The sequence below is a fragment of the Buteo buteo genome, chromosome 22 (genome assembly GCF_964188355.1).
Source record: "Buteo buteo chromosome 22, bButBut1.hap1.1, whole genome shotgun sequence".
NCBI lineage: Eukaryota > Metazoa > Chordata > Aves > Accipitriformes > Accipitridae > Buteo > Buteo buteo.
In genome coordinates this window covers 7498499-7518628 of record NC_134192.1, presented here as the reverse complement: position 1 = coordinate 7518628, position 20130 = coordinate 7498499, and the positions used below count along the sequence as shown (strand labels likewise).

General features: G+C 48.7%; 1 protein-coding gene across 2 annotated transcripts in view; it reads right to left on the bottom strand.

The window, feature by feature from the left end:
- TMEM255A (transmembrane protein 255A) overlaps positions 1 to 19803 on the bottom strand; it is a 30293-nt gene extending 10490 nt beyond the window's left edge. Inside the window, exons 1-6 of one of the 2 annotated variants that reach the window (XM_075054220.1) lie at positions 19498 to 19803; positions 14920 to 15062; positions 10284 to 10346; positions 4601 to 4690; positions 2630 to 2692; positions 1482 to 1570 (exon numbers count right to left, since the gene is read on the bottom strand). In XM_075054220.1, coding sequence (XP_074910321.1) covers positions 1482 to 1570; positions 2630 to 2692; positions 4601 to 4690; positions 10284 to 10346; positions 14920 to 15062; positions 19498 to 19555 — 506 coding nt within the window. In that variant the 5' untranslated portion in view covers positions 19556 to 19803. The remainder of the gene's footprint in view (positions 1 to 1481; positions 1571 to 2629; positions 2693 to 4600; positions 4691 to 10283; positions 10347 to 14919; positions 15063 to 19497) is intronic. The other variant, XM_075054219.1, reaches the window with a different exon arrangement.
- Between the last annotated feature and the right edge of the window lie 327 nt (positions 19804 to 20130).

Below are 20130 nucleotides of genomic sequence, written 5' to 3'. Positions count from 1 at the left end.
CGTTCCTATGGAGATGTGTGAGAATGTAAAGCTCTCAGAGAGCCTTGGTTTACCACCAAGAACATTTAGCATTGTACAGCATGTACTTATCAACGGGAAGGGGATTGTCCGCTGCGGACACAGCCAGGGTTCCCAGCATTTGGAGGAATGCAAGACTACTGTCATTTTTTCTATAATTTCCATCCTTAGTATGTGAGCTAACCAGCCTTGAGCATCCATGGCTTTCTTACTGAGATCCCAAAGGAACCAGTACCTCCCTAGTGCAGAACACTTGTGTGGTACTAAGCAAGACTGAGATGATAACAACTGATATCTTATATCAGAGAGGGTAAAATGGGTCAGAGGCAAGACCCTGAACCAGTCTGACTGCTGGGAAAAAAAAAAAAAAAAAAAAGAAAAACCATACAGAAAAGTTACAAATTTTTCTATTCCAATCACTTCTCTGTGTATTGCTCTCTTCAGCTAGTAAAAACGGATCGCGTTCTGTAAACTGTCACATAAATGTGTGAGCTTCACTCCCTTGCAGTGGCTTCCACAGAAACAAAGTCCTACCGAGACCAGGGATTACCCTTCCCAGCATGTGGAACCACCCTCTCCCAACAGCAGCTTTTGATCTTCCTCCACCACAGTCAATGATTTAAGTGGGGGCCAGCCCAACTAAGTACTGTGAGAAATGCTAAGCCTGAAACAGCCCTAGGCAAGAGCCAGCACTAAAAAAAAAAAAAAAAAATAAAAAAAAATCCATTTATTAATCACTTGCTGACACACATTAGGCAGTCCAAATGATATAAGCAGCACATGCTGTAAATTAAGTTGGCTTAGGCACAGTAGCCAGATCTAATGATGGTGTGATCACCACGCAGTAGCTCTCGATTGGTAACCACCCCTCTGACTCATCTTTGCCCAGTGCTGGTACACCTTCCAACCTCTTGTGACCATGAAAGATATTCACTGGGCAGAGAGGAGACCGATTTATGAACACGCAGGTGGCACTGGCCTGCAAACTCTCCTCCCTGTTAGCAGAGTGGGGAATGGAACAGTGACAAGGTGAGGAAGAACAATGTCCCAGTTTTTACATCTTCAGGCTTTGAAAACAAAATAAAACCCAGCGAACAAGCAGTGCCAACAGAGAAGGAAGGTATTAGGACAAGCGACACTCAGTAGGGGAAAAACTGGGGAAAGCACCAAACATGGAAGTAATGGAAACTCCCACCTTCTTCATTTTTCCAGCTGGGCTGGCCCAGAGCATGCTCACCCGTAGCTGGAATGGCTTGAGTGTATTTCATACACCCCTTTACTTGGTTATCTTTTGCCTGGGATTCCCTGTGGCTAGCAACCACAGCTTAAGATCCCTTCCCACAACAGCTGTCATTAGCTGATACTTTGCTCCTGCCCTATCCTGGCCCTTCAGACACCTGCAAACCAGCATGACCACTGCTCACCCTTCCCATGGCCAGGAATGGTGTTTTTAGCTTACTCACTTTCCACAGTTATACAGGTCACAACAGAAGCAGGTGTTGGTTTTTATTTTCGGTGTGCAGGGTGCACGGCGCTGTGGGTGACAGATTGCCTGTGTGAATACAGAAAAAATACATAAAGCACATAAGGACATAATCACCAAACATGGTTTCTGCTGCTAGTTGGCCTGCTCTACGGGTAGATTTTGCACTGATCTCCAGATTAGCCTCAGGCAGACTTTTCTTTCCTTATCTTGCAGCACAGCTCTTACAAAGTACACAGTTATACTGGAATAAAGACGCACTAGACTAGAACAGACCAGCGTTTCCTTTCACCATGGGGAAGTCATAGATAAGCATGTGCCTGCATAGGAAGGGGGGTTGTGCAAGTCTTACAAGCAGCCAAGACCTTGCTGAACTAACACGCCTGACCACACAGCAACTCAGAGCAAAGAGTTGTCAATAGGGTGATAAAAACTGAGAGCAAGATTCCCATATTGGTGAATAACTGACTAACGCAGTTAATTGTCTGCCTGTGGGTAGTAACACCCAAGCTCACACGGACGGTCCTTGGGCTGAAAAGCAAATGGATCCCACTACCCCACTGGGTAGTATTTACTTTGCACCTTAAGCAGGCATTTTAATTTGGAATATAGTGGTTATTCAAAACTACTTGGGAACTTGTGAGGAAACCTTGGAGAGACTCTCAGTGCACAGCAAAGGCAGCCAAAGATGTCCACACACGCTATCAGTATGTGGCAGGAACATCCATTCCCAACAGGCTTCTCTTTGGAGAAGAAAATAGACTGCAGAGGTGCAGAGGCTGGTATATGTTGCTCCTATCCACAGAAATTACTGCTGTCTGAACTCTTAACCCGCCACCCTGCTCCTGTAATGAATGCACAGCTGAAGATCTAGAGAAACATGTCTTTTCCTACCCCCCATCCCCTCCTCTCAACCTGCTCCTTCACTAATGTGGCAGTACCAAGCATGGAGGAATTCACTTCTGGAGTCCTCCCGGCACCCCGCTCCGGCCCCAGGCCCAGCCTCCCACCCCCTCCTCGCTTCGCAGACCTCCGGGACACCGGAGCACCCGCCTGGCAGCAGGTTCCTCCACCTGCACCGTGAAGCTGGTGCCTTCGTGGACACAGCACAGCCAAACCTGATCTTACCTCCGGTGGGGTCGTACTCTTGGAATAGTACTGACATCGCCCCGCGTACAGCGGCCTCAGGTCCTGCCAACGAAAAAAGCACCAGGCTTAGCACCGCAAAAAAATCAAAATCAGCTAGCTGGTCTGGGGAAAGGGGCCAGGCTTTGGAGAGACCCTGCTCTTGCATCAGCACCTCAAGACAGTGGCTGTTCTGCAGCATCCCCACCCACAGCAGCCCCCCTGAGCCCCCCGTGATGTTTAATCCCCATCCTTGGAGGCATGTATTTGTTGCAGCTCGCATGGGAGGAGGAGCAGGCTTTTAAGTCGGGCTCATTTGGGTGAGGGCAACCACCCTGACCTGAATGATTCATTCCTCATCCCCTCAGACACAACCCAGGGCTGCCTGATGGCGTTTCCAAGGATTCTTCATGCTGAATCATTACACTTTCTCATTTGTTGGCAAATTTGTCTTTCTGGGCTCTTGAGTGGCTTGTGCGAAAGCTCGGGAGGATTACCAGTGGCTCAGCCTAAAAACATGCATTAACGTCTCACTTTGGGGCAGCCTGGTCCCCAGGGCAAAATGTCAGGGAAAGCAACGCTGGATGCGTATCCACACCAGTGAGCCCTTCCCAGGAGCAGCCGGACCTGCTCTCTGGGCATCTGGTTCAAAACTTGGGGTGGCAGGGCAGCGGCTGCGGCAGGCGATAGGGGGAACGCTATGTGCTAGCATGGCAGGAGCACGTCTCCAGCAAGACGGTGACATCTTTGGACTGTTAGGGGGTGAAGCGAGGCCAAAAGCACGTCCGTTTATCAAGAGGCAGAAACCAGAGCCCTTGCTGTCCCAACTGCTCAGCTCTGGCTGCCTCAGACACGCAGACATCCCCAGGGCCAGACGGGAGGAGGTGCCAGCTCATGCCATCGCCCGACCATGAGGTCAGCACCTAAAAATCCCAGAGCGAGTCTGCGGGGCTCAGACCCACATGGCCAGGATCAGGAGTCGAAGAAGCTTCACCTTTTTATCAAAGCTAATGCTTTACATGCCCTCGCAAGGGGGGTCAGGGATGGCCAAGACTTGCTGGTTGCATCCAGACAGACGGAGACCTATCACGCAGCTGAGCGGAGCTGCCCTTTGCTCTGTCAGCAAATCCTGCCATCCAGCCGTCTTTCTACCATTGGAACACTCAGGGGCAGGAAAGGGGAGCCGGCTTTACAAGGAGAATAATGAGCCAGCTGACACGGGGAGTTTCCACTTCATGGGTAATTCTGACCTTCTGAAATTCCTTTCCATTCTGATCACAAATAAACTCCAAATTGATCTTTTTAATTCCATTTTGCCAAAAATTTAAAAAAAAAGTCATCAAACTGCAGAGTTGCAGGACAAAAATCTGTTTGCAGTTATAAATTTCATTTAGCAAGTTGAAATGGAATTGTGTTTTTTCATTTCTATACTAATAACTGAAGCTTTTGCACGTCCCACTGTACTAGCAATTGGTCATGACAGCAGTAGCTCGTATTTTTTAAGTCATCTAATGGAAACTGAGAACCTACTGCAAGTGCTTCCTGTTTATACTGTAACGCTTTAACGAGCTTCGTATCAAATTGCTTAATTCTACTACAACATCCAGTGGTTTAATCAGCAATAAGAACTACCTCCGCTAACGTTTAAAATACAATAGATGTTACTGCTCATATATTGTCTCTTGGTAATAGCTGTAATTCACATTACATCTTACAGTTTTGAGACTCAGTAAACACATAAAGCATACACAAAAAAACTTAAGCAAAGTTTTAAGATCTTAATGGTTGCTGCTAATTTCAAAATATTTTTGAAAAACTGATACATTTTTCTAAAGTTTATGATTTAAAACAACATTCAGCACATGACATATATATATAGGGTTTGATGTGGCCTGATATGGGATTACGGACACCATCACTTGTTTTCCTAGAGGAAAAGCATCGCAGGACCTGTGTTTTCCTGGAAGCACTTACTATATGTCTGGCAGCAAAGACACCGTCTACTATGGCACAGCAGAACGCAGCAATGACGCCAAAGCTGATGAAGACGATCGATGCAACCAGCTGAGAAAGGAAAACAAAGCAAAGTATCATCTGCCGCTCCACAACCAAGCATTTTGTGCCCTCTCCGCAAGGATACATAAACCACAGTCAATAAGCCCTCAAGCAATCAATGACCCAAATGTTTGCCCAGGCTGCACAGACTGGTCTCATTGAAGGCAATGGGATGTGCGTCTCAAAGGAGAGTGTCCGCTCCTGCAAGGCGGCAGGAGTAGTAGCCTTGTGCCAGACTGGTTCTCTGGGGACTTGATATTGTAATGCAAGTTTTTCCGTGACTCCAAAGCGCTAAACTTAGGCTGAGGATACGTTTCCTCTTCTGGCTGCTGCTGTCCTTAACTCTTCCCTGGAGAGAAAGAAGTGGATTTCTTCTCTCCCCATCCTGGAGTGCTGTGGGGAGCTGCTCCTTGTGAACGCTTCCCAGGCTGTAAGGACACAGAAGACTGCTGTATGGAAACCTCTCTGGTAGGACTACGCCTTCAGGAAACAACGCTTTCATGCAAGCATAAACACAAAGCCATGAGACCAGGAGACAGGTGACCAGCCCACGCCACTGGTGTTGTACACCCTCACGGCAGCCTGACTGGGCTCCTCAGTGCTGGGTTGTGGGGAACGCAGCCCACAGGTCCTCATCCCGCCTCGGAGCTGCAAGGAGAGAGATCTCCACCTTCAGCTCAAGGAAGAAAGTCAGACAGGTCTGGTCCTCTTCCACTGGCCCCATCCTGCCCATTGTTAAAGTCAGGGTGAAAGCATTCAGAAGGTAAACCCGAAATACTCAAACCCCAACCCAGGTATGAGAAACAAAGTCTCTACTCCCGCTACACCACTTCAAACGCCATCTCTGCCAAAGTACCAGTGCTCAGCTGGGGGAACCACGCAGGAGTGCTGACATGACCCGTCTCTTTGCTCCCGAGCAGCAGCTCAGCCACTGCCAGCGGGCTCCAGACCAGTTCATCACACACAGAGCTCCCAGCACCGACCCCAATCCCCCTCGCCAAAGCACATCGGCGATATCAACAGGGCCGCGGAGGAAGGGCAAGCACGGCATTCAAACAGACAGGTTCACAAAGTCATAGCTTGGGAAGCAGCAGTATTTCCATTTAAAGAACTGAAAGCTTTATTGGGTTTTTCCCTAGTGGTTTTCCACTCCAGCGATCACAGCCTTCAAGTGTTGGTCGCTGGCAGCTGTTAAAAACCTGCTTCCCCACAAGTACAAAGGTGACTCTGGTCATTGGGAGCTTTGAGCAATAGTAAAAATCGCTAATAGCACAAACACAAATGTAACAGCTTGGCCAACACCGACAGATATCTTGGGTCTCCTGGCATGGGGATGTATGTTTTAAAGCTCCAGGTGCTAAGTTTGCTTGAAAACCTTGGTTCCTGCCACTGCACCAAGATCCAGTTCTCAGAAAGACAAGCGAAACCCCTTGACAAACACAAGCCAGAAGGATCCTATTTTTAAAGTATGTCAGGATTTTTAGGTTAATCACACTGTTTTTACCTAAACCTCCTTCAGTGAAAACAGACCTTCCTCCAGCAACATCCACATGCAGACCAGGTCAGCTTGAGCAAGGACTGGAGATGCAGGAGGGCTCACTTTGGACAGTTGAAATGGTCCCTGTACAATTACTTACTTCAGTTAGCTTCAAAATGAGAGAAAATAAAATGGTTTTCTAGATGAGGCAAGTATTCAAGACGTACACTGTCCTACCGCAGCAGTAGACAGAGCAGACTGTGAAATTAACCCAATGACCATACAAACAAGCTGTTACTGAAATATTAGATGCTGTGCCACAAAGTACTTGCAGATGGCAGCAGGTGACAAGTTTTCCAGGATCAGGTCCTATGCTGGGATCCTGTTTCTGTCAGCTGGAAACACCAGCATGTCCTCCCCACTCAGACCCACACCATCTCCACATCTGGATCACAACTTGCACTGTCCGTTACAGCAGTCACACTGTTTCACTACCACAACCAGTGAAACCACATAAGGGGAGAAAGCATGGCTTCTTACAGTCTCGGTGGAAGAAATGGGTTTTATGGCTTAGGTTATTTCATAAAGAGTTTAGTTTTTCTCTGTAGTGCCCTTTGTTTCATACATACATGCAGGAGGATATTCTCCCTAAATAGCATGACCCTTGGAGATGGGAAGTGAGCCAAACACTAAATATATACAATTAGGGTATTTGTCGGTCACCCCTGCTTGCAGATAGGAGCTGCTAATATAGTTTTTTAAAATAATACAAGGTTAATGATGATACTTTCATAACAGCCCTACTAGGATATAAGGAACTGGTGTTAGAAATTGATTTGTTCACTTTATTTACACACAGTTTCTCTCAGTTGGAGAAAGAAAAGCCTGAAAACCAAACACCGAGAATTTATGATAAAGAAAATCAAACAGCAAATAAAACCATACAAATTCATTTAAAAAATCCCACGGTTTTCAACAAACCTTATGAATTTCCAATAAGATTTTTGATTTGGTGTTGACAATACTGTTACTGTAGCAAGCAGAAGTCCCTCTCAAGAGCTGTGTGATATCAGTAACTGGTCTTCACTCATCTAACTCCTGCCAAAGTCAGCCACACGGAGTAGCGTTTGGACACGAAAGGACAAACTGGGTTCAGATAGTGCAGGAACCACGAAGCAGAAGTGTCCCGGGCTGAGGTTCCCTTCAGGCCACAGTCCAGCAACACATGGGCTGTGAAGCTGTTGGTTATTACTTTTCCACGGCACGGCCGACTCTCACGAAGGCACGTCAAATGCTGACTCCTCACTTGAAAACTGCTGAGCGGGCAGCTCGGGTGTAAGTCAGAGCTGCCTGCGGCGCTGGCAGGCGGGCGATGCTGGCAGGCGGGCGGGCAGTGCCGCCGGGCAGCTGGCCCTCCCCGGGGGGACGAAAGCTCTCCCTTACTTTGACAAGTGGGAAGCGCAGACCTGCGTCATGAAAGCCAATACGCTCGGGTGGGAAAAACAAGAGAGGTCTATTCCTGTCGGCAGGCTGGAGAGAAGTGAGGAGTGCTGCTTTCAGGTTAGCTCTCCCCGTCAGCCACCCTGGCGTGATCGACTCCTCGTGCTCCCCAGCCACCTTATGGGCAGAAACACACACAAGAACACGGCAGCAGAAGTTGCTTTTAGCTCTTCCTGCCGTCACTGAGGAGCAACGGCGTAACAAGCAACACCAAGACTGCCTTTTAGCAAACTAGGGAAGTTCACAGAAGATAACAACAAAAAATCCTGCACTGCCAGTGGTATTATGGAAACATGTAATGGACAAAGCTGCCACCGTAAAGTGCTCCTGGGCAAGGAGGGGATGTGACTAAAGCACGGGGACAATAAATGACAGCTACTGCATGTCCTCTCTGCGGTCAGAGCAGAGACATGCTAGCTGCCAACCAGTGACGCAATCCCTGCAAAGCTGGGTCATGCGTGCCTTTTAGGACACAAAATGATAGAGAGATGAAAAGAATGAACACAGGCTACCCAGGGCTCTTCAGAATAAACAAACAAGTCAAGTCAGAGCCACACTGTCACTCATGAGCACTCCTGTGACAAACGCAGGACTGGCATAACATGGCCATTGCTCAACCAGACTCTGACATGCTGCTAATACATGATGAGCAAGAGGCTTGGAAACCCTGCTAGGACAGAAAGAACAGGACATGTTGCTCTTGCAGAGCCAGGGTGAAAACAACAAAAAATATCCACTGGGAAACCCACCTCCCCTGCACCCTGTCTGACTGTGGGAAAGGCAGTTCTCCTCTCCTACAGCGTCTGCCTCACTCTCTCCCTCCTGCTCTGCAGGGAACACGCTATTTGCAAAGCAAAGGGCAAGGCAGCCCAGCCCAGCCTCTGAATTAGGACAAGCAGGAATTTCTCCCAGCTCCCTCTGCAGCTTGGCAAACATGCCTTAGCCTTGGTCAGCAGCACACCCTGCTAATCTGACCCCTGATTCCCCCTGCAGAGGCAGCTCCATCCCTACAAAAACAGGCAGCAGCGCTGGGCCAGCGGCCCAGGCTGCAGGGACGCCACGATCCCCCCTTGGCCCTCTGCAACCTCCTACGAGGAAGGCTGGAGGGATCTCGCTGCCAGAGCATGGGGCAACCACGGGGGAGGTGGATTGCAGCCGCTCTCCCGGGAGAGCCAAGCGGAGGCAGGAGGCCGGCATGTCCGCAGGGCACTCCAGGAGCTGGACTACACCACCCCACGTGCTGCCTTTAGCCAGCCTCACACAGCAAACAGAGAAAACAGGCTAGGAAAGATTGAGCTGGACAGCCTGCCAGGACCGCATCAGATACCAACTTCTTTTGATCTCTCTCTACCCACACCTTTTGCCAAATTCTCCCAAAAGAATTCCCCCCAACCTAAGCCCTGTTACTGACACCTCCAAGCACTACAGCCCCTACCTTCACGCACAGGCTGAAGTTTGTGAAACAGCATCTCCAAGGCATGTTTACAGGCCATGAAAGACCCAGCCAAGCCCACACAAGTCTCCTGTGCTTGCCAAAGGGAGTAATCTGGGCCAGCTCTGTCCCCACTGCACAGAGAGACCCCTCCCTCCTACCCCAACACAAGCTCAGTTGTGATCACGTCTTATCAGCAGCGCTGGTCTCATCTGGTTTGTGCTATCTGCATGTTCACTGCCCACCTGCTCTCTTCTGAACGTTGCTCCCATGGGATGGGACACCAGAGACCTGCCGACAGCGGCCACCCAGCCCCAGCACACAGAAGCCTCCTTGCAGCACAAGAAGGGAACCAGAGAGCGCTGTGGTCCACGCATCTGGTCCAGCCAGCGTCTTCTGTGCTTCTCAGGTCCCCAGCCGCTGCTTTACAGCATGCAAAGTTTCTTGGTTTTCCTTCCTACTTGAAGAGGTGTTTGGAAATGAGGACCAGCAACATGCATGCTAATCGGCAACACTGGAGAAGTTGGTTGCGTTTCAATTACACCAGTCTTCATGCTTTTTGTCATGTTGGTATCTCTAGTGACTTATTCTCTAGATGTATCTAGAGCTGAAAGCTCTGAGCACTCCTGTCCCCGGGAAGGACTTTCTGCTGGGCCCTCTAAGGGCTTTCACCTCCAGTCTCCGGGCTGGCTGTTACACCACCTGCTTGATCTTCTCTATCCTTTGCTTAGAATAGAAAGTGGCCAACAGCAATTTTTGCAGAGCCCCAAGCCTCTAAGAATTTATTTTAAGAGATTTAAAATAAATGTACTATGTTTGTGTTATTTACCATAGTATGTATCACATACTGTGACAGCTCAACCGAAAAAGCGCTGGGCATGAGTCTGTGAAGCACTGACTATCCTGAAACTCCAAACGCTCAATTTCAAGCCCATTAAAAAATTCCCACTGAGTTCAATGAGACTGTGTATAGTCACTTTGTGCTTCCTTGAGTGTGCTTTTTTTTTTTTTTTTTTTTTATTTAAAAATATCAGGGTTAGCAGCCTTGTTCTCCTGGGCTGTCAGAAACCATCTCTAGTTCTCAAGAGGTATGCAACACTACCCTGGAAGAGTCAGGAAAAACACTAATACTCTTTACATACAAAATTTGAGTTACTGTCATTTTTTAAAAAAAGTTTTTATAATGAACTTACCATTTGCCTTTTGTTTTCTATCAAGTTTGATCCAATTATTCCAAGAAACGACCCAAAACCAAGCTGAAAAACAACATATTGTTAGCATTTAGATCAGGATGATATCCAACATACTTCACATACAGACAGAACACAATTAAATCCAGAAGCAGCAAAAGAACATACTGCGGATGTGTGAGCACTCTTCCTTCAGCAAGGAATCAGTGGAGTCTCTCACTAGCAGGAGCTAACAAGTGTATCCCTTATATGACAGTAAAAGCGTGTGTAGAAACCAAAAGGATGAGCTCTGAATTCCCTCCCCAGTGATGCTGAGAAATGGCTGGTGGATGAGGATATGCATTGCTGTCTTGGAACAACCCTACAAACACTACAGGAGCCTCCAGATGCAAACCTAGCAGGACCACACCACTAGCATCTGCAGGACCAGGCTTTTGTAACCTCACCAAGGGTGTGAGCAATCACCTAAGTTTTCAACTCAGAGAGTTTCCTGATGTGAAGTATGAAATAAGGGAGAATTATACTCGGGAAGATTTAGCAGTTTTCTGCCGCCTTCTACTCCTCCCTCATTTCCAGGGGTAAGGATGCATCAACGAGGGTCTTCTACCAGAAGAGCTCACGCCAGCCCAGCCAACAGAATAAGCTACTCCAGCAAAAGCATCTTTTCTTGCTGCCATAACTGACAACACTGTTCTTATTCCAGCTCAGCGAAGTCAGCCAGGAGTGCAATTTCCCACCTCCTTTCTCCATAGCCTTAAGCTATTTTGCTACACTAAATAGAAGTTTCTAGGACAGAGCACACCTCAGCCAGGCCAGAAACAGGAACTTCAGCCAGGAACCACAGACTATGGGGGGAGATGCAGAAGTACTTCTGTGTCACACCGAGAAAGGTCTTTGATCGGTGGAGAGCATATCCAACTCCACTTCTATGGGTTGGCAAAACGAGAAATGCCAGAAGAGTGCTACAGTTGGACTGGTCCTATTAAGCAGGTACAAATCCAGTCAATAGACTAGGGGGGCAGTGAAGATCTGGGTGAGAATGCCAAATAACTGGCCGGCTCCTCAGGAAGCAGAATAAGGCATGAGACAAGCTGCAGTGATTCAAGAATGAGTCAACTAACCTGGAATCGATATTTTAAGATCCAGGAATAGAAAACAAAGGCTTAATAAATCCGATACTAACAAGTAGAGGCACGTGCAGAGATTAGCAGACACAAACGTGATGAGAAGTTGGGCTTAAATCTTCCCCCGCTCTGCTTAAACCCAGTAACATTTGGTGCAGTGCCGCGGGCAGCGAGGGCTGCTGGCTCAAACGGCAGGGATTAAAGCGGAGCAGCCGATCAGGCTGCTGCTTCCCGGCTACCTGCCTTGCACTCTGGGCTCTCGGAGACCCTTGTCCCCACATCAGGGACAAACTACCATGGTGGGAAGCACAGCAATGAAGCCAGGTGGTGCTGAACACTGGGGCAGCAGGCAGGCAGGGCAGAGAGCCAGGGGCACTGAACTGCCCCACGCTGATCTGCCAGTGCTTCTGGGCTTATTATTTTGCTCGGCTTGGGCAACAACCCCTACCTTCCCCAGGTAACAGGAGTTTTACAGCTCAATTCCAAGCCCCAAACCTGGGAGATCCAGGCATTATTTCCAGTCTGGTGATGTTTAGCAGCAAGGAAGTTGGGTGGCAACACACACCTAAGGCAAATAAATGCTCAAGAAAAATGTTTTGTGCTCTTTGAGCGTGATCCAGCATGTTTGAGAGGAATGTCCATGTGGTGTTCCAGAGCAGCTTCAAACTAGAAGGTGAAATACTTAAGATAATTAAAAAAGAAGAAATTAGAGCAAGTCTGTACATCCAACAGGTGAAGACCAAATAAATCAGTAGATTCTCATTAATTAATGGGAATTCTCATTACATTAATGGGAAAACCACTCGTTCTTCTACAGATGGGACAAAGAGATCTTAGTAATCTGCATCAACTGCATCACTTATTTGCTGGTAGATATGATCCCCTGAGATGTCTGTCTGAAAGGAGGACAGGACAAAAAATGAACATGCTTTTCCAGAGTAAAGCTCCAGGACAAAATGCTTGACAAGGAACCATTACAGAAGAGGTTTGCCAGTCAAAGCCTGAGAAAGGTCAGTCCTTTACATAGATGCTGGAAGCTGGTATAACTTGGAGACAACACACATATCTCACAGAGCCTCACTTCCATAAGAGTGCTCGCTCTCTGCACCCGATCGTTACTCTTGTCTGCTGAGCATCGCTGTTACACGCTGGGGTTCCTGGGCTCAGGTCAGTCATCCAGCCACAGGTGAGAATATTTCCTACAGAGGCAGAGCCAGGGTGTTCACAGATGTAGTCGCGGAGGTGTCAGTGGTCACAGAAGAGGGTGAAGGCTGCCTGGCTACAGGACATGTCACTGCACCCTCTGCTGCAGCTCCTCCGGTTGTGTCAATGAGGAATTGCACCGTTTGGGGGAAAAAAACCCCAAACAACAAAACAACAAGCCCGCCAAAACCCCAACCAAACAAAATCCCACTGATGCATGGAAGGTCTCCAGCTCCTGGTGCTGTCCTTCCTCAGGAGCAGAGGCCTGGGAATATAATCCCCCACATCAGACAGCCACTTCTTTGCATGTTTCCTCCTTGCACAAGAGGTGTTTGCCCAAGACACACAAGTTAAAGGAGGAAAGAACGGTGCATTAGGCATGGCAGCAATGAGACATCTGATGTCCCATGAGATGATCCCATCTATCGATCTGGTCCACACACGGCGAAGTCACCCAGCACACAAAGAGGCTTCTGGCTCCGTCTTTTCCTTACCAATGCAGGGTACTCAGGGTATGACTAATGGTGGTGCACCACCAACGGTACACAGAAATCCCTGATGGAGATGCACGCAGGCCTAACATCCGTGTGAAGTTCTGGATGACAAGACCTGCAAGGAGCTGCTTCTTCAGGGCTGTGGAAGCCACCTGCTCGGGGGCAACTCACTGAGCACTCACGCACCACAGCAAGCCCTTTCTCCACAGTAAAGGGAGAAATCCCAGCTTGTTACGAAACATCAGCTATTTTAAGCACCTGCTGAAGCATCCAGCAGCACACTGAAATGTTTTCCTGTGCAGGGAGACAGGCGAGGTCATCACACATATCTGCACAATGAACTAACCGAGGGGGGGAATTTGGTGACAAACACAAACTGTCAGGGTGCCTTTGCATAATGTAACTCAATGCCCTTCCCAAGCCCAGGAATTCATTAATTCCTTGAGTAGACTGAGTCTTAGAAAAGCGTAAGCGATGCTGACGTTCCCGGAGCATAAATAGCATGGGAGATGGCAAGGGGACGTGAACAACAGCCTCTACCCATCTGCATCAGTCTGCAGGACCTGCTTTGAAGCACGAGGTTCAACTCAGGCTGACAGAGCGTAGGCTAAGTGCGGAGAGTTTGAAGCCAACCTGTCACCTCTCTCAACACCTTCCCTTCTATACTTCTCTTTAAAAAAGATCAGGCCTAAATGCAGGAATTACTGGGACAAAGCCAGAAAACCAATGCTAAACTGAAGGGGCCCAACACGGTCTGTAACGATGTTCCACACTAACGGCTGTAAAGAGGCTTTCTTCAGTGACAGAAGAGCTTGTCCACAGAGAAGTATACACATCCCTGACACCAGCAATGTGTGGCAAATAAATCAAACTGCAATAAGACAAGAACGAGTCTCCACCTAGTTGTCTGGACTGGCTTTAAGCCTCCAACTTGGAGGCTCCAAACCTAAGCACCCAGCACTCCACAGCTGTTACACCAGCAGCCTCTTGCTGGGGGCCTGCAGTTACACTCCACCTGCTAAGACACCTAATTTGGCTGCAGCTCAGTCCTTTTTGTGCTTCTTTTTGAGCATGTCTCAGACATGCACAGGAACAGACCAGGACTTGCCTTCCAGCTTGTGTTAGACCTCTGCTCATGCCAGGAGGGGCATGATGTACTTGCCCCTTATGCTTCTGCAGGAGGTTATACATCTACTGGCAAGAAGGCTAGACACCAGCGGTCTTCTCTAAATTAAGCCATTTGAAGCTACAAGATTGTCCTTTCCCATTTTCATCTGTTGATAACAAAAAAGAAGAAATGGATGTGCTAACTGCTTTGATGTGCAAGCTCCCCTGGCAAGCTGCCACAGCTATTGCTAATGTGTTTCTCCTCATTCAAGGACTCCGAATCGTTAAAACACTTCTGCAAGTGAACTTTATGACCACAAGTTCACGTGAACAGTATTTCAAGACCTGGTCTCTCAATAGTTCTTGGCACCTATGGTCCTTCTTTGCCTTACTTCTGCCCGGGGTTAATGTGATGTATGCAAACAAAGAAGTTCTAAGGTTGCTTTGACTGACATAAGATCTATTTATCTGTCTCACTGTCAGCTCGAAAGCATGTTATTACCTAAGCTCACAGGAAGCTGCCACTTGGACGGGATTTTTGCATGGGAATGAGCAGCAGGTGCAAAATAATAATAAAACAAATAAATCAAATGGCAATGAAGTAGCTGAGCATAATATTCAGGACAAGATCACCCTTTATAACATTGCAGCATTACAAGGGACTTTGTAGGCAATAAGTTTTCTAGACCTACCTAGGAGTTCTATACTTACAATAACCCCTGGGTAATAACCTCCAACAGTCACATTTTGGGTTCTTGTTGTAGCAGCTAGGCCCACCGTTAGAATTAATACTGACACAATGAGGAGAGTCACAGTTACGTAGAGGGAATTTCTTTTTCTTCTATTGAACGACCCTAAAAACACACATACACAACAGAATTTGCTGATTCCATATGGGGACAGTCACGGTACCGCAAATTTCTCCTCCCACCGCCAACGACATCGTGGTGAATTTTCTTCTAACTTGAGAATATTTTTGGGTTTGGCTGTCACTTTTCACCTTCGCTAACATGCTTTATCAAGCATTACTAGGGCATCTGAATTCACATTTACTTATCATTGCTCTGACGCAGATGAAAAGAGCCTTAAGAACTGTAACTTTGCAAAGCTCATTTGGATACGTTGGAGGCTCCCAGGCCCTCTGCCCTGGGGCAATTGAGCTAATGAGAAATATTACCATTAGGCATTTATGTATTTTCTGATCTGTCTACTTACATCAAGCTAAATAACCACACTGTATGCCACTTGTTTTGAGGGGGGAAACCTTGGCTGCAATCATACCATAAGGCATGCACAATTTTCTATGTAAATGAGACATCACCAGTAACAGCCACTTCTCCTCCTCCTGTAGTATCATCCTCTACTTTCAGCAAGGACCAGGTATTTTTAGATGCCTGAATAATGAATTTGTGGATTAGTAAAACTCATCTACAGCTGCCTGATTATGTTTTTTTTTCTTTTATATATTTATAGATCTCCCAAATGAGCATAAATATAAAATAGTGATTCCATCAGCCAAAAGGAAAGCTGGCTGCGATGTTACGCTCAGCAACATCTTCAGGCGTGTTTGTTCAGCCTGTGCTCTGCCATCTTTACATCACTTTGTGGAACAATCCTTTTGATTATATTTCATACATTATGTAGACATAACCCAGCACCTGCGAGAGCGGCTGGTAGCATAATGGACCGTAATGGTCCCCTGCCACCCTCCCTGGGGGCTGCTGGGGCCACCCTGAATCCCATCCCCGCAGCCTGGGGCTCTCCAATGCACGCCGGGAGCAGGCAAAGGTAATTCCCACCCCAGTGGCTCCCGAGTGACGTGCATGCTACCTGCACTTCTCGGAGTGTTTCAGAGAAGGGCAGGGACATGTCCCAAGAGCAAGGAGCTGCTTCCACCATCACTGAGTGTATTCGCTAAAGCAAACCACGTTGGTTTGAACATCTGAGGTGTTCAGGGGCTCTCTGACAGCCTGTACATGGCAAGACAAAACACCTGCAGAAAGGCTGGGAGGAAAGACTCAGCCAAGCCAAGCACAACCTCCTTGTCCAAATTTTCCAGAGAGAGGAGCACACCAGGCCTCACTGGGCACCTTTCTGTCTTGAAGATGTACACCCCAGGTGCCCACAGGCCCTTCTTGAGGGTCTGCACATACTTGCAGCACAGCTAGAGAGATCTTTTCACCCTACCAGCTACACCGATGAAGCCATACGGACACACACTGGTACAAATTATCTTCCTTCCTCCGCAGGGACAGCTCTCCCCAGGGAAAAGCACAGCAGCTCCCCGCTGCTCCTCCACACCCACTCCCACCGGACCCACCAGCTGTGCTGCTGGCAGGAGCGGTCCCTCTCCATGCTGGTCCATGCTCTGGGCTGGCACGGCTGCCACGGACATGGGGCTGGGTCATTTCACCCACACCAACCAGGGGAGCTTGAAATCACAGACAAATCCTGAACTTGGGGCCTAAAAGCCCAACACAAGGAAATGAAAGGCAAAAGAGGTTTATAAAGAAAAGCAGCATCCTTTTTGACGGACCAGTGTCTCTGGGAGGAAAGCGCTCTACCAACAAACCTGCTCATGTCCCGGAGCACAGCTGTGACCACACCACGGGGACATCACCGGTTCTAACAGCAAGGACCTTAACAGTTAGTCCTTAGCTGGAATGAATAGCTACAGTTACTAATTTCAGACAAAATAAAATTAAATAACTGCTAGAGAACCCTAACATCCAGGCTGGATCTTTTATCAGTGATCCTTAGTTTTTCATGCCATTTTTTATAGGATGGAGATAAAGGTACCCAACTGTTTGCTGCAGGTTGCATTTGGGGTTAATATTTTTATTCTCCTAAGTCTGCCAAACAAGTTAATAATGTAAAATCTAGACTTTTAAAGCGTTCAAAATTCATCAAGATATCAAGCCATTCTGTATGTATTGCCTCCCAAATACTGGGAGCTTGTGCCATGCTCCAGTTCCAATGTAATCATTTAAATGCAAGTGTCACATAAATGTCTTAAAATTCCAAAGTACTGGGACCAAAGGTTTAGCTGAACAAAACTTTAGAAACGGGAGAAAAAATTGCTACTTCTTACATTGGTTAGTTCTGAAAGGAGGGAAAGAACGAACCTGTCTTGCTTACACACATGGTAGATTACCAAACTTCTGATTACTGCTGCAGTCTGGCTGGTAAATGAGCAGAAGATAAGTAAAACCAGCCGTATGTTCCTTACACAGTTTGAACTCTTTATGGTTAGGCTGTGTGGGTGCGCAGATGTTTGCGTGCCATGCAAAACCACCCTGCAGAGCACATCTGAGGGAGCGTCGTGGGTACACGAGCGTGACATTTAGGGTACACGAGCATGACATTTACCCACACAAACCAGTATTCCGGCATTTCCATCACAGGTGCTTCAAAAAGTTACAATGAAAAGACCTGCAAAATGTGCTCCTTTGTTCAAAACCAGAGTATTCTATAATAGCATTTCTGCAGGAAAACAGTCTAAAAGCAGCAGCTTGAGACATTGTTTATGGATTCTGAACTTGTTTCAGAACCACCATGTTTTCTACTCTTACATTTCTACATTGTTTCCCAGCTCGCAACTGGCACACATCAACATGCGATACAGAAGTGAAATGAAAGGTTTCCAACTGGAAAATTTCTGAAAGCGTTTCAATATTCCTCCTAAGATTAAAACAAACAAACAACAAACCAAAAAACCAAACAAAAAAATGCTTTTATTCCAAGTCCTGACAAAACCAACCATAATCCTTTAACTTGATACTGGATAGAGAGATGCGAAATTGAAGAGATAATGTGATTACCTCCACTTCAGCTCTGTACTGGGACACTAATTCCATTTTTCTTTCTCTGAAAACACGTTTTGTTATGTGTATATTGAGAAAGTGTTTCTGTATTTCTGTAAGGATGCCTGCAGCGGCTTCAGCATACATGGACGCATACTCAGTATCTCCACTGATAGCTGCTGAAGGGCTGCCCTGGCAAAATCCTCTCTCTCAACATTAATTTTTGCTGAAAGTACTCCCCATTAGATCATTTTCCTCTTTGCTACTGAGCGAGGTACAGCTTTACACACAGAAGTGGAGCTACGACAGCTTTGCTATCTCTGCTTTTAAGAGACAGGAATAGCCTTTTCTCTGTGATTTATCCAAATTAGAGACCTCCAAACTTGCAGTGCTTACCTCGATGTGAGTATACAAGGTGGTTTGAAACACTGTGCTTAACTCTGTGAGCAAGATGTAAAGAAATTACTGCTACCTATAGTCTGGCTATTTCGTTTGCTAAAATGGCACTCAGAAGGTGGACAGGCTTCAGAAACATCATTTTTATTTTAAGCCTCAGAAGCATCTTCTTATTATGGTTGCCATATAAAAGCCCACTATAAAAACAAGGTGGTAGCAGGTTTTTCCAGATCACTTTAGAAGTTTGCAATAATACGTATCTTCGTCCTGCCCCTGATTTACTTAAGTTTTTTCCCAATTATCGGAAGAAAACAGACAAGATGGCACAGAAACAGCACCGACTTCTCCATCTTGTTCTCTGGGAGGGGGGAAAGCCCCAAGCGAAGAATAAATGCAAAGTAATCCGAGGAAACCAGCTTTAACTTCCACCCGAGGAGAACCGGGGGGGGGGGGGCAAACAGCACCGAGCCGCTCTCCTTCCCAGCCCTTCTCCTTTTGTGCCACTTCTCTGCTAAAAAAGCATTCGTGTGCGAGCTGTGACCCAAACCGCACTCGAATTAAGCTCGAATTAAGGGCCCTGCTGGCAGGTCCACGGGACGTGGGGGGGGGGGGGGGGGGTGTCTGCAGGCGTCTGGGTGACTCGCCTCCTGCTTGGATGGCTGGGGAAATTGCAATTAGCGGCCGGTACGAGGGAGTCTCTGACCTAATTAGGGAGAGTGCAGGAGCGGTGCGAGGGGAGCGGGCACCCGGGGCAGAAGGATGCTGCGCCACCCGGGGGCTGCGTGGGGCCGGCGGCTGCCTCCACCCCACTGGGGGGGGGGGGGAGAGCGGGCTGAGGTGTTTTTGGGGGGGGGTTCTTCTGCCGCAGCCCCACACCACGGCGGCGCGACCCCCCGGGGGGGGGGGGGTGGCTCTGGGGAGGACAAGAGGGGAGCGGGACCGGGGTCGGGGGGAAGGTCCGTCCCGGGGGTCGGCGGGGACCCACCGCCCAAAATGGCCGCGCAGCCCCCGGCCCCCCGCGCGTACAGCCCGTAGCGCATCCTCTCCGTGGCCGGCGGCTCTCCCCCCTCACCCCACCCGCGACACTTACCCACGGAGTCGGGCAGGGGGACGCCGCCCGGGCGCTGCTGAGTCAGGGACTGCCGCATGTTCCCGCCGCCGCTCCCCGCCGCAGCCCGCCGGGCCACGGCGGCGGACAGAGCCCCGGCAGCGGCTCCGCCGCGCCTGCGCGTTGGGGCGGGAGCCGAGGGGCCGGACCGGACCGGACCGGACCGAACCGAAGCGGGGGGAGGGTCCGCGGCGGTCCCTGCGGGTCTCGCCGGGAAAGACTCTGGCTACGTGCCCGTTCTTTCCCAAAATGACTGCCTTACCCCCCTCCCCGCGGCGTGACGGGGTGCGGCGTGAGCGTAGCTGGTGCCGTTCGGCTGGAAACCGGCCGAGTGGTTGTGCCCCGGGGGTGGGTTTGGGGAGGGGAGGGGGAGAGGTCTGGCCCCATCTCCAGCAGGTTCCCGGAGTTGGGCACCACCCCCCCCCCCGCCCCGCACTCACCAGCAGCCTCGCTGGTTTGGGGTCTCCCCTGCCCGCTCCCCGTCTTTCCCCAGCCCCTTGGCACCCCAGCAGCTCCCACCCCACCGCCAGCCCTGCTGCTCCAGGCCGTTCTTCGCCAAAAATCTCCCTGGCACCTCTCGGGTGTCCCCCCCAACCTCCTCCCTGCGGTGCTGAG